We start from the raw sequence: 12,147 nt of genomic DNA, 5'->3' as shown, positions 1-12,147 counted from the left end.
GCCAGAAGCAGGTTAGTCATGCTGGCCACATGACCCAGAAGCTGTACGCCAGCTCTCTCGGCCAATAAAGCGAGATGAGCGCTACAACCCCAGAGTCGTCCACAACTGGACCTAATGGTCAGGGGTCCCTTTACCTTTATGTGACACTATTTCAAGTATTTTAAGAGTGATATCTTGTACTTCTCACACCCACCCCAGTCTTGTCTTATTTGGTTCCCAATTCTTATACCCCGGGGGAGGGGGAAGGTTAGAGAAAGTAAAGAAGAGAGTTAGGGAACTTCCCTATGACCTGATTATTGTGCATTTATCCTGATTTGTTTGCAGGAAGATTAGATGATGATGGCTATTTAAAGCATTCACCTGATTTGTTTGTGGGAAGATTAGAAGCCATTGCATCAGAGCAGGTGTTCTGCGTCTTCTAGTTCAGGTCCCCGTCATTTCCCTTATTGCAAAAAGTTTCACCTTTTGGTTACATGAAACTTCCCAGTCCACTATAATTGTTCAACCTGAATTTGCCAGCACGTGATTGAATCCCACCAGGAAATAGAGACAGTGAATGAGCACCTTGAATGGTGTTCATAATCTCACCCTTTATTAGCATTTCAATACTTTTGCCACTAGGAGTCAGAATTTCCCAGTTCACTCTGACCTGCATCGCACAACTGGAAAGCAATTGCTTCCTTTTAGCTGCACTTGTGTATCCTCCACAGTTGCAGATATTAGGACAAATTCAACAAGCATCTGGGTAGCTTCTGCCATATCAGTGCAGCCCAATCATTCCTGAAATACTAATATATTTACGACTTGCTTCCATAGCTCGCCAGACGTGGATTAAATATTGTTTTGATTAGCAGAACACTAACAAAAATGCAGAAGGTAGCCTCTGAAATTGGTAAGTATCTAATATGTGAAAAAGTTATCACTTGATTTCTTTATGCCTTAGGTTGTACAGTGGTACCTCGGGTTAAGTATTTAATTCATTCCGGAGGTCTGTTCTTAACCTGAAACTGTTCTTAACCTGAAGCACCACTTTAGCTAATGGGGCCTCCCACTGCTGCTGCACGATTTCTGTTCTCATCCTGAAGCAAATTTCTTAACCCGAGGTACTATTTCTGGTTTAGCGGAGTCTGTAACCTGAAGCGTATGCAACCCGAGGTACCACTGTAATCCGAAGCATACTTGCTAAGTGAGCAGGAGGACGTGCCTTTGAATTCAGTGGGACAATTTGCTGTATAAACAGGCTTAGAAGTGCCCTGTAAAATTCATTTCATTAATCAACTAGGCATTATTTAATTAGGCAATAGCCTGACTAGAAAAAAACCTTTACTGCATGGAGTGTGGGGCATCCCACATTCTCTTTTGCCAGGAAAATGTATGCTGTATCTAACAGCCCTACCCCACAACCCATTTTGCTGGCAAATAAAAGTTGATCCAGACTTGACAGATCATTTGAAGTTGTGGTTTACTCACCACTTGTGAAAACTAATGTAGGAGTGCGGCCCTCCAGATTTGATACTGGACTACAGCTCTCATAATCCCTGACAGTTACCCATGCTGACCAGGATTGATAGAACCTGGAATCCATCAACATATAGAGGGACACAGATTCACATGACATGCCAGTGTGGTCCACTGCATGTTTAGAGACATACCCCATCCCATCAGACAGGTCGGCAGTTCGAGTCCTCGCGACGGAGTGAGCTCCTGTTGCTCTGTCCCAGCTCCTGCCAACCTAGCAGTTCGAAAGCATGCCAGTGCAAATAGATAAATAGGTACCACTCCGGCGGGAAGACAAATGGCATTTCTGTGTCCTCTGGTTTCTGTCACAGTGTTCCATTGCGCCAGAGGGGGTTTATTCATGCTGGCCACATGACCTGGAAAGCTGTCTGTGGCCTGAAAGTGAGATGAGTACCACAACCCCATAGTCGCCTTTGACTGGACTTAACCCTCCAGGGGTCCTTTACCTTTTACTTTAGCTTACTAGGTGAATGTAATGGATATTCTACACCAGTGTTGTCTGCGTAAAGTGTGAGCTGGCTGTACATATGTAGAATTAAATTTAAGAGCTCTTGTACTGATGCAATAGTTGGAGCCATTGCTTTGGTGTAAGGCAGGATCCAGCACTCAGGTTCTCAAACTGTGACCTTGTGGTGGTCCACAAGTTTCATTAAAGTGTTTCACAGAAAAACACAGTAATATTTCTACTCCATTCTGCACTTGATTTGTTTGTTTATTTATGATGATGGAGATAAGGGGTAGTTTTGACCAGAGCCGTGATGCTCTCAAGACTGTGGCCTAAGTCTTGTGATTTCCATAATACAGTTTTGCTACAGTCTACTAATTTCCCCCTTTAAAATCACCAGTTAAAGAATCCCTTGCCAATATCCTGGCCTAGGGCCTGTGAATGTCATAATACAACACTAGTTTTGGTGGTTCTGCCTGTGCTTAAGGAAAAGAGTTGTTAAAACATGACTTATGTATGTGTTTTGCTTTATAGAACAAAATAAGTAAGTTACGTGGTCTGCTGAGAACCCGAACAATATTCAAGAGTTCTTGGGAGAAGGGGACATTGACCTAGCATATTGCCTAAATGCATTGCTTTCTTAGCAGTAGCCAAGGAAATTCTTAAAGAGCACAAAAATGACTCTCTTTCTCCCCCTCGCCCCAATGCAGAGCAGTCCACAGGGAGAAAAGTGAAAATTATACAAGCTGACTTTACCAGAAGGAACGTGTACAAGGACATTGAAGATGGTCTTCAAGGATTAGAAATTGGAATTTTGGGTAAAGTTTCCAATAGCGCTTTTCAAGAGTTCCTTTTGGGTTGCAGTGAGGCAGGGTGGTGTAGTGGTTTGATCAGGCATAGGCAAACTCCAGCCCTCCAGATGTTTGAGACTACAATTCCCATCATCCTTAGCTAACAGGACCAGTGGTCAGGGGTGATGGGAATTGTAGTCCCAAACATCTGGAGGCCAGAGTTTGCCTATGCCTGGCTTAAATTGTTGGACGAGGACCTGGGAGACCTACTCAGCCATCTTGAAGCTCACTGGGCGACCTTGGGTCAGTCACCGCCTCTCAGCCTAACCTTCCTCTCATGGTTATTGTGAGGATAAAATGGAAATGGAGGAACACCAGGAACACATTGAGCTCCTTTGGAAGGGGAGGAAGGTGGGATAAAGGCAACAAATAAGTAAATAAAACAAACTCTTCTCTCATAGTTATTGAAATTATATAGTGTCAAACTGGTCCTCATCAGACCTACAAGTGGCTGATCTGGCGTCAATTTTGTATTATGTTTAAAAGGCCTATTATTTTCTGAATGAGTTCCACAGATGCCATGCCTTCACAGTAGCTCAGTTTAAGGCAACTTTTACTAATGGTGCCTTCCAGATGCTTTGGACTACAACTCCTATCAGTCCCAGGTAGATGTAGTCCAAAACACAGCACCATCACTGAGCCTCTTGGGCTTGCCGATTGGAAGGTCGGCGGTTCAAATCTGCACAGTGGGGTGAGCTCCCATTGCTCCGTCCCAGCTCCTGCCAACCTAGCAGTTCAAAAGCACAGCAACGTCAGTGGCTAAATAGATACCGCTGTGGCGGGAAGGTAAACGACGCTTCCATGCGTTCTGGCTACCATCACGGTGTCCCATTGCACCAGAAGCAGTTTAGTCCTGCTGGCCACATGACCCAGAAAGCTGTCTGTGGACAAACACCTGCTCCCTCGGCCTGAAAAGCAAGATGAGCGCTACAACCCCATAGTTGCCTTTGCCTAGACTTAACCGTCCAGGGGTCCTTTAGTCCAAAACATCTGGAAGGCACCAGGTTAAACAAGCAGCAACTGGTCTAAGTAGTTGTGCCAGCTAGTTGTGTGACTCACTGTGTTTCTGTTTATTAGTTAACAACGTCGGGATGCTTCCTGGCCCCTTTCCAACCCGTTTTCTTAATGGACCAGAGAATGACGGGGTAAGGATTATTCTATGTTTGGGCTCTTGAAAGCAACTGCTCAGAAGGCCCACACTTTCCTTTCATATGGAACAGAGAAATTAGTTTATTTATTTATTATTGTCTTTGTCCATGGAGTTTTCTTGGCGCAGATACTGGAGTGGCTTGCCGGTTCCTGCTCCAGGTGGATCACATTTGGTCAAAACTCTCCACTATGACATGTCCATCTTGGGTGGCCCTGCATGGCATAGCTCATAGTTTCTCTGAGTTATTCAAGCCCCTTTGCCATGGCAAGGAAGTGATCCATGAGGGTAGTGATAGTAGGCAAGGGTATTGATGTATGGAAGTGAGAGCTGGACCATAAAGAAGGCTGATCGCCAAAGAATTGATGCTTTTGAATTCTGGTGCTGGAGGAGACTCTTGAGAGTCCCATGGACTGCAAGAAGATCAAACCTCTCCATTCTTAAGGAAACCAGCCCTGAGTGCTCACTGGAAGGACAGATCTTGAAGCTGAGGCTCCGATACTTTGGCCACCTCAGGAGAAGAGAAGACTCCCTGGAAAAGATCCTGATGTTGGGGAAGATGGAGGGCATAAGGAGAAGGGGACGACAGAGGATGAGATGGTTGGACAATGTTCTCGAAGCTACCAGCATGAGTTTGACCAAACTGCGGGAGGCAGTGGAAGACAGGAGTGCCTGGCGTGCTCTGGTCTGTGGGGTCACGAAGAGTCGGACACGACTAAACGACTAAATAACAACAACATTTATTGTTCATTGAATTAATTTCAATCAAGTTACATTTGATCTGAACAGAGCAAGTGTAGCCAGTATCACAAGTTCCTCCAGGTGTTCTTACATGCAAATTTCCATCAGCCCCGGCCTGAAGGGCCAATGAACAGGGATGATGGGAATTGTGGTCCAGCAACATTTGAAGGGCACCACATGGACTCCCCCTAGAATAAGACATTTCCACAGAGTTATTGGACCAGCTATTTTTAGCCAAAGTCCTTAAACCTTCCTTTATTTCCCTGAATACCATAGTGCAGAAATGATAAAGTCTCCGCAGAATCCACAGGAAAAAAACCTGCAAGCACAAGGGAAGGGAATGGGGAAATGCAGTAGAATTAATCTCTAATGCCCAACTTTATGATGGCCTGAACATAACAGAGAAAGCAAAATTGATGCTGCCACCCTATGTACACCTACGGGGAGTAAGTCTCAATGAAAACTATGGGACTTGCTTCTGAACAAACATGAATAGGGCTATATTATAAATCTCACTGGTCCCAGCGAATAGCTGTTCTGATCTAGCAGACAGTGCCCTGCCTTATATTTACTAGCCAGATTTATATCTTTTCTGCATAGATTACAGTACCTTTAGCAAGTTTTGCACGCAGTAAAACAGGGAGAGTTGAGCTGTCTCCTGTTTCAGCTGTGTCTGTGCGACCTGATTATTCCTTCGCTTTAAACCAGATATGTACTGGTCAACACTCAAAGTGGGACACATGGCCACCCTAATCAGGGGCGGACGAAGGGGGTACGGTAGGGGCGGGTCACCCCAGGTGTCACCATGGGGGTGACAAAATGACGGGCGGCACTCACCGCGGGGCCTGCAGCGCGCCCGAGCCATGCACCTCTCCTGTGAGTGATGCGGTGGCTTGGGCGCCCGCAGGCTCCATGCTGCCCAAACGGTCCACCCACCGCCTCCCCCTCAGCTGTAGGGCGGCTGAGTGGGAGAAGGCAGACAGACTCCGGAGGCCCCGTGGGACGTCCTGCCCCGGTTCACCCCGCCCCACAGGTGGCTGCCCCTGCCCAGGGCCCAGGGCATGTGTGCCATCCCAGGCACCCAATTTAAAGAGTTTGTATTTGATATCCTGCTTTGTCACTACCCGAAGGAGTCTCAAAGCGGCTAACAATCTCCTTTCCCTTCCTCCCCCACAACAAACACTCTGTGACGTGAGTGGGGCTGAGAGACTTCAGAGAAGTGTGACTGGCCCAAGGTCACCCAGCAGCTGCATGTGGAGGAGCGGGGAATCAAACCTGGTTCACCAGATTATGAGTCTACCGCTCTTAACCACTACACCACAATTGGCTTGCTCTGCTGCTGACCCTAATCACTGGGGAATAAATCAAGTGCATCTTCACTGTGCATCTAACAACAATAACAACAACAACAATTTATTATTTATACCTTGCCCATCTGGCTGGCTTTCCCCAGCCACTCTGGGCAGCTGATGTTGCACAGTACAACAATCACCCCGTTCTTGATAGTTCATAGCACAAAAGATGGTTCTGCAGATGGAAAAATGGCCCACAACCTCTTGATATCCAAGGTAGAAAATACACACACCCCACGCACAGAGAGAGTAGTGATTTTTTTTATATATAAATAAGCTATATCTGACACTTTGTGGCCCATTTAATGGTCTCCCAAAGACTGTTATTTGGGGCAGGGCACCTCATCCCTATTGGTGGGGTGGCCCCATACAAACAAATTCATTATTTTCCTACCACATTATATTAAAAGGCATGTTTGGCCACAGACAACCTTTATTCATCCTTAAATGTTTCCTTCCTTTCCTGTGGCCCTCCAGATGTTGTTGAACTTCAACCCCTGTCCTGCCCCAGCCAGATGGCCAATGGTAGGAGAATACAGGAGATGAAATGCATCAATGTTTGAGGCGCCAAATGCGCTCCATTTCCATTTTAGACATTATGTGCAATTGAACTTTCTGGAACTCTTTCTCTCCACCAGATCAGTCAACCTCTCATGTAATCCACTTTTTATTCCCTATAGGACCTCATCAACTGCAACATCTTCTCTGTCACCAAGGTATGTACCACACAATAGGTATGCATGTGTGGAAAATAAAGATTTTTTTTGGGGGGGGGAGATTTCACAGACATCTCAGCTGTGGTCAAAGATGTTTTTCTCACACAATGTAGATAGCTGGTGATACCTATGTTTCTTATTCATTGAGAAGATCCTGGAGGAGTTTTTGAGGACCAAACTGAATTGTGGTTGCTGTGGGCTGCTTCACACTTTATGGATACATGTTGTAGGTTGTGTGCTTGCCAGAACAAAAGTGCAACATTTGAACGGAATGCTGTCATTCTTAGAAAGCCTTGTCTGAGCCAAGAAGATGAAGGAACATTCTGTTCAGTTCACAGTTTAATGTGAACCTACCTGCAGTGGCGTAGCGTGGGTTGTCAGCACCCGGGGCAAGGCAAGTAATTTGCACCCCCTAACCTGTGGATTTTAGCACTCGAGTCTCTTCCACTAGATTAGCACCCCCCCAGATGTTGCGCCCTGTGCGGACGGCCCCCCCTGCACCCCCATGCTATGCCACTGCCTACCTGATTTCCACTTCCCAAAATGATACATGAACCGAAATGCAGCTATGCTTTGAAAATGGCACTTCTCCAAATTTTGTGATGCAGTTCTCTAACCAGAAAATGTGCTAAAAATGTGTTTAACGCAGGAAATGTTAATAAAAAGGCACAGATTAGCAAATATAACATTTAAAAAATATATATTGGGGAAATTGCTTACAAATTACACCCTGTCCCCAAATATATTACCATATTTTTTGCTCTATAAGACTCGCTTTTCCCCTCCTAAAAAGTAAGGGGAAATGTGTGTGCGTCTTATGGAGCGAATGCAGGCTGTGCAGCTATCACAGAAGCCAGAACAGCAAGAGGGATTGCTGCTTTCACTGCACAGTGAATTTTTTTTTTCTTGTTTTCCTCCTCCAAAAACTAGGTGCGTCTTGTGGTCTGGTGCGTTTTATAGAGTGAAAAATACAGTAATTTTTGTATGCAGTTTTTTGGTTGGGGAACTGGATCACAAAATTCAGAGAAGCCTGCATTCGAAAGGATAGCTGTGTTTTGGTTCAAGTACTGTATTTTCCCCTCTATAACACGCAGATTTTTTCTCCTAAAAAGGAAGGGGAAATGTCTGTGCGTGTTACTGAGCAAATGTGTGGTCCCTGGAGCCAAATGGCGCAAGTGGAGGCAAGAAAAAGCAGGCAAAAATCAAATTGCGCGTCTCGGAGAAGGGAAACCTGAAAAGAGGAAGCGGCTGCTTTCCTGCATTCTGCCTCAGGGTCTTACTGCCCACCCAGCTCTGTTTCCTTGCTGTGTTTGCTCAAACAGAACAAAGAGCAGGGAAAGCCCCTCCCCTCGAGGCAAGCAGAGGGGAAAGCAGAGTGTCGTCTCTGTGCTCCGGTGCTGCTGAAAACATGCAGGAGAAAGAGAAGAGAGAGAGAGAGAGAGAGAGAGAGAGAGAGAGAGAGAGAGAGCTGGCTGGCTGGCTTGGGTGGGTAGGTGTGGGAAAACGTTTGCCTTCCTTTCCTCCCTCCCGTTATACCCCTCTCCTGCATTCTTAGCCAGCTGCTTCTCTGCACACCCCTCTCGTGCTCCTTGTCCATTCTGTGTTTTTCCTTCCCTCCCCACTTAAAATGTGGTTAAAAAGCATGGATCTGATCCACATGGATCCTCAGGATCTTTTTATTGGGTCACCCCAAATTCACCATCAGATCACATAGCATGTCCATGGCTACAGCCTGCCCCCCAAAATCACGCACCCACTGTTGCCTGGGGCTGCAATGGTGCAAAAATGTGGTTACAAAGCATGGATCCACAGGGATTCTCAGGATTTTTGCATTGGGTCACCCCAAATTCACCATCAGATCACATAGCATGTCCATGGCTAAAGCCTGCCCCCCAAAAATCACGCACCCACTGTTGCCTGGGGCTGCAATGGTGCAAAAACGTGGTTACAAAGCATGGATCCACAGGGATTCTCAGGATTTTTGCATTGGGTCACCCCAAATTCACCATCAGATCACATGTCTGTGGCCACAGCATGAAGCACAAAAATGATACATCCACTTTTTCATTCAGAATGTTTTCCCCCTTGTTTTCCTCCTCTAAAAACGATGTGCATGTTATGGTCAGGTGCGTGTTATAGAGCGAAAAGTATTATTTTAGGAAGTGTGAATTAGGTGGATTTGCATGAAATGTTGAGCTGTGGAGTTTGGTATGTAGCACATCCCAGATGGTCTACTCTGTGTTAATGCTCTGGCTCATATAAATTATTATATTTTGTTGCAAGCAACCCAGAGTGGTTGGGGAAACCCAGCCAGATGGGTGGGGTATAAATAAATTGTTGCTGTTGTTGTTATTGTTGTTATTCATGAATATATATATTTTTAGATGACACGGATGATTTTGAAACAGATGGTGTCAAGGTAAACCTCTTTCTTATGTTCAAGATTTTAAAAAACAAACAGAAAAACACAAGAAGAAGCTTTCGAATTGGAATGAACTTTGGTTTAACTTCCAGAATCCAGTTGTGTTATTTGGTGCAACCAGGCCATGCCTCCCTGGAGAATTTCATGATCACTGTGGACAAACATCGGCTTCCTCGGCCTGAAAGCGAGATGAGCACCGCAACCCCATAGTCGCCTTTGACTGGACTTAACCGTCCAGGGGTCCTTTACCTTGACCTTTTATTGGAAGCCCTTGGTATTCTTTACATTAGGTGACAAAACAAAAGAGTGTTTACATTGCAAGTTTTATGTCATGTTGTTTTTCAGACGAAAGGGACTGATTCTGAACGTCTCTTCTGCCACAGGGACCTTTGTCTGTCCACTATATGCAGTCTATTCTGCCTCTAAGGTAAGAATTCTGCGCTTAGACATTTTCTGTGTCGTTCTAGGATTTATGGGACCAGAAGGAAATTGAAATTACAGCAGCAGCAGCTTGCTGACCTTATCTCCAGTGGAAGTAGGATCTACTGGAAGCAAAGGCAAGGTAGCAACTCATGGGTAAAGCATATGATTTGCAGGCAGAAGGTCCCAGGCGTGATTTTCAGCATCTTCACATGGGCCTTGGAATGTCCCCTGTCTGGAGAGCTGCTGGCAGTCAGAGTAGACAGTACTGAGCTACATAGAGCAAGGGTCTCCCTGCAGCTTCCTGAGTTCCTATGAATTGTTTTGACACTGAGAACTGCAGTTCTGTGAAAGGGAGGAGACTCACCTCAAACTGAATTCTCCACACTCCAACACACATATATTTATGTAAATACAGTGGTACCTCGGGTTAAGAACTTAATTCCTTTTGGAGGTCTGTTCTTAACCTGAAACTGTTCTTAACCTGACGTACCACTTTAGCTAATGGGACCTCCCGCTGCCGCGGTCACACGATTTCTGTTCTCATCCTGAAGCAAAGTTCTTTACCCGAGGTACTATTTCTGGGTTAGCGGACTCTGTAACCTGAAGGGTCTATAACCTGAAACGTCTGTAACCCGAGGTACCACTATATGTGGGTTTTTTTTTACCTGTCTGCCTTTCCATCCCATTGGTCCCATCACCTCTTGGCAAATAGAAAGGGAAGAAATGGAGGCAGTGAGAGATTTTACCTTCTTGGGCTCCATGATCACTGCAGATGGTGACAGCAGCCACGAAATTAAAAGACCCCTGCTCCTTGGGAGAAAGGCGATGGCAAACCTAGACAGCATCTTAAAAAGTAGAGACATCACCTTGCCAACAAAGGTCCATATAGTAAAAACTATGGTTTTACCAGTAGTGATGTATGGAAGTGAGAGCTGGACCATAAAGAATGCTGATCGCTGAAGAATTTATGCTTTTGAGTTAGGGTGCTGGAGGAGACTCTTGAGAGTCCCATGGACTGCAAGAAGATCAAACCTATCCACTCTTAAGGAAATCAGCCCTGAGTGCTCACTGGAAGGACAGATCATGAAGCTGAGGCTCCAAGACTTTGGTCACCTCATGAGAAGAGAAGACTCCCTGGAAAAGACCCAGATGCTTGGAAAGATGGAGGGCACAAGGAGAAGGGGACGACAGAGGATGAGATGGTTGGACAGTGTTCTCGAAGCTACCAGCATGAGTTTGACCAAACTGTGGGAGGCAGTGGAAGACAGGAGTGCCTGGCGTGCTCTGGTCCATGGGGTCACGAAGAGTCGGACACGACTAAACGACTAAACGACAACAACAACAATGGGTCACCTGAGGCAGCTCAGAGCAACAGGATGTAGAGACAGTACAAGCAGCACATTAGAAGAAGCTAAGATAGGAATAAACACCCAAACACTGCTCATATACTGTGGGCATGCACTAATAAAACTGTTTTTCTAGGTGTCTGAACACCATCAGGTAGGGGATCTGCTAGATCTCTGGGGGGAAAGTGAGTTCCACAGTCTGGGTGTCACAAGGAGAAAAGATTCTCTTCTGCATGTTCATCAACCTACAGAGGAAACAAAACGTATTATTACAAAAGCCCACTGTCAAGCAGTGTCCAGAGCGAATAGGGTCACAGGCAGCAGCACAGGAACTGTGTCCCTTTGGAGAATAGAAGACACAGTGGAGACTCTCGCACTTTAAGAAATAGGGTTTATTCACCTATTTACACCCTCAGTCTGCATGGAGGGGTTCCAGATCTTACACTCACCAAGATGGATTTCACCCTTTTTTCTTCTTTTTTAAAAAATTATTTTTTATTCATTTTTTGTTTTAACAGTTAGCATCACAAATAAGTCATAATCATGTAAACGTATCATTCTCCAAATTCCTCAACTTCCCTCCACCCCTCCATAGTTATTCTTTTCCAACTGCATCTTATAATGTTCTCCATACTTCCTTAAAACTCAGTTCTCACCATAGGTCTCGTTACATTGCAGGTGTGTTTTTTAGTATCCAGCCAATGTTTACAGTGTTCTTTTAAGTAACTTATAAATTTTCCCCATTCTTTATTAAATTGATTATCTTCTTCATCTCTGATCTTTCCGGTCATTTTTGCGATTTTGGCATAGTCCATCATCTTTGCCAACCATTCTTCTCTTGTAGGCAATTCTTCCATCTTTGGGCTAGCAACATTCGCGCAGCTGTCGTAGCATACATAAACAGTTTTTTTCTACTGTTTTGGTATTTCTGGACCTAAAATTCCTAATAAGAAAGCTTCTGGTTTGTTTCTTCCCCTTTCTTCTTCCCAGAAGCCCTTTGCCTCCTCCAGAGTAGATGCTCCAGTCTCTGGTCATGACCCACAATGGCTCTCTTAACGGCCCCAGTTTGGCCAGACTACCCAGAAATTCCTTTGCAGCTTATATTCTTCCTCCATATCACAAACCACCCCAAATCATAGCATTTAACACCATGTATCCTTTGAAATTTGCATTGATCCGAATTTGG

The 12,147-nt window shown here is 45.2% G+C and overlaps 1 protein-coding gene across 3 annotated transcripts in view; it reads left to right on the top strand.

Moving 5' to 3' along the window:
- Window positions 1–12,147, top strand: part of HSD17B3 (hydroxysteroid 17-beta dehydrogenase 3) — a 31,528-nt gene that overhangs the window by 15,694 nt on the left and 3,687 nt on the right. For 2 of the 3 annotated variants that reach the window (XM_083702131.1, XM_083702130.1), the window contains exons 4-9: window positions 817–892; window positions 2,674–2,781; window positions 3,892–3,959; window positions 6,735–6,770; window positions 9,155–9,189; window positions 9,538–9,619. In XM_083702131.1, coding sequence (XP_083558257.1) covers window positions 817–892; window positions 2,674–2,781; window positions 3,892–3,959; window positions 6,735–6,770; window positions 9,155–9,189; window positions 9,538–9,619 — 405 coding nt within the window. The remainder of the gene's footprint in view (window positions 1–816; window positions 893–2,673; window positions 2,782–3,891; window positions 3,960–6,734; window positions 6,771–9,154; window positions 9,190–9,537; window positions 9,620–12,147) is intronic. The other variant, XM_083702132.1, reaches the window with a different exon arrangement.

This window comes from Podarcis gaigeae (genome assembly GCF_964106915.1).
Source record: "Podarcis gaigeae genome assembly, chromosome: 11".
Lineage (NCBI taxonomy): Eukaryota > Metazoa > Chordata > Lepidosauria > Squamata > Lacertidae > Podarcis > Podarcis gaigeae.
Note: the sequence above shows the minus strand (reverse complement) of the source record. Positions and strands in the feature narration are given on the sequence as shown.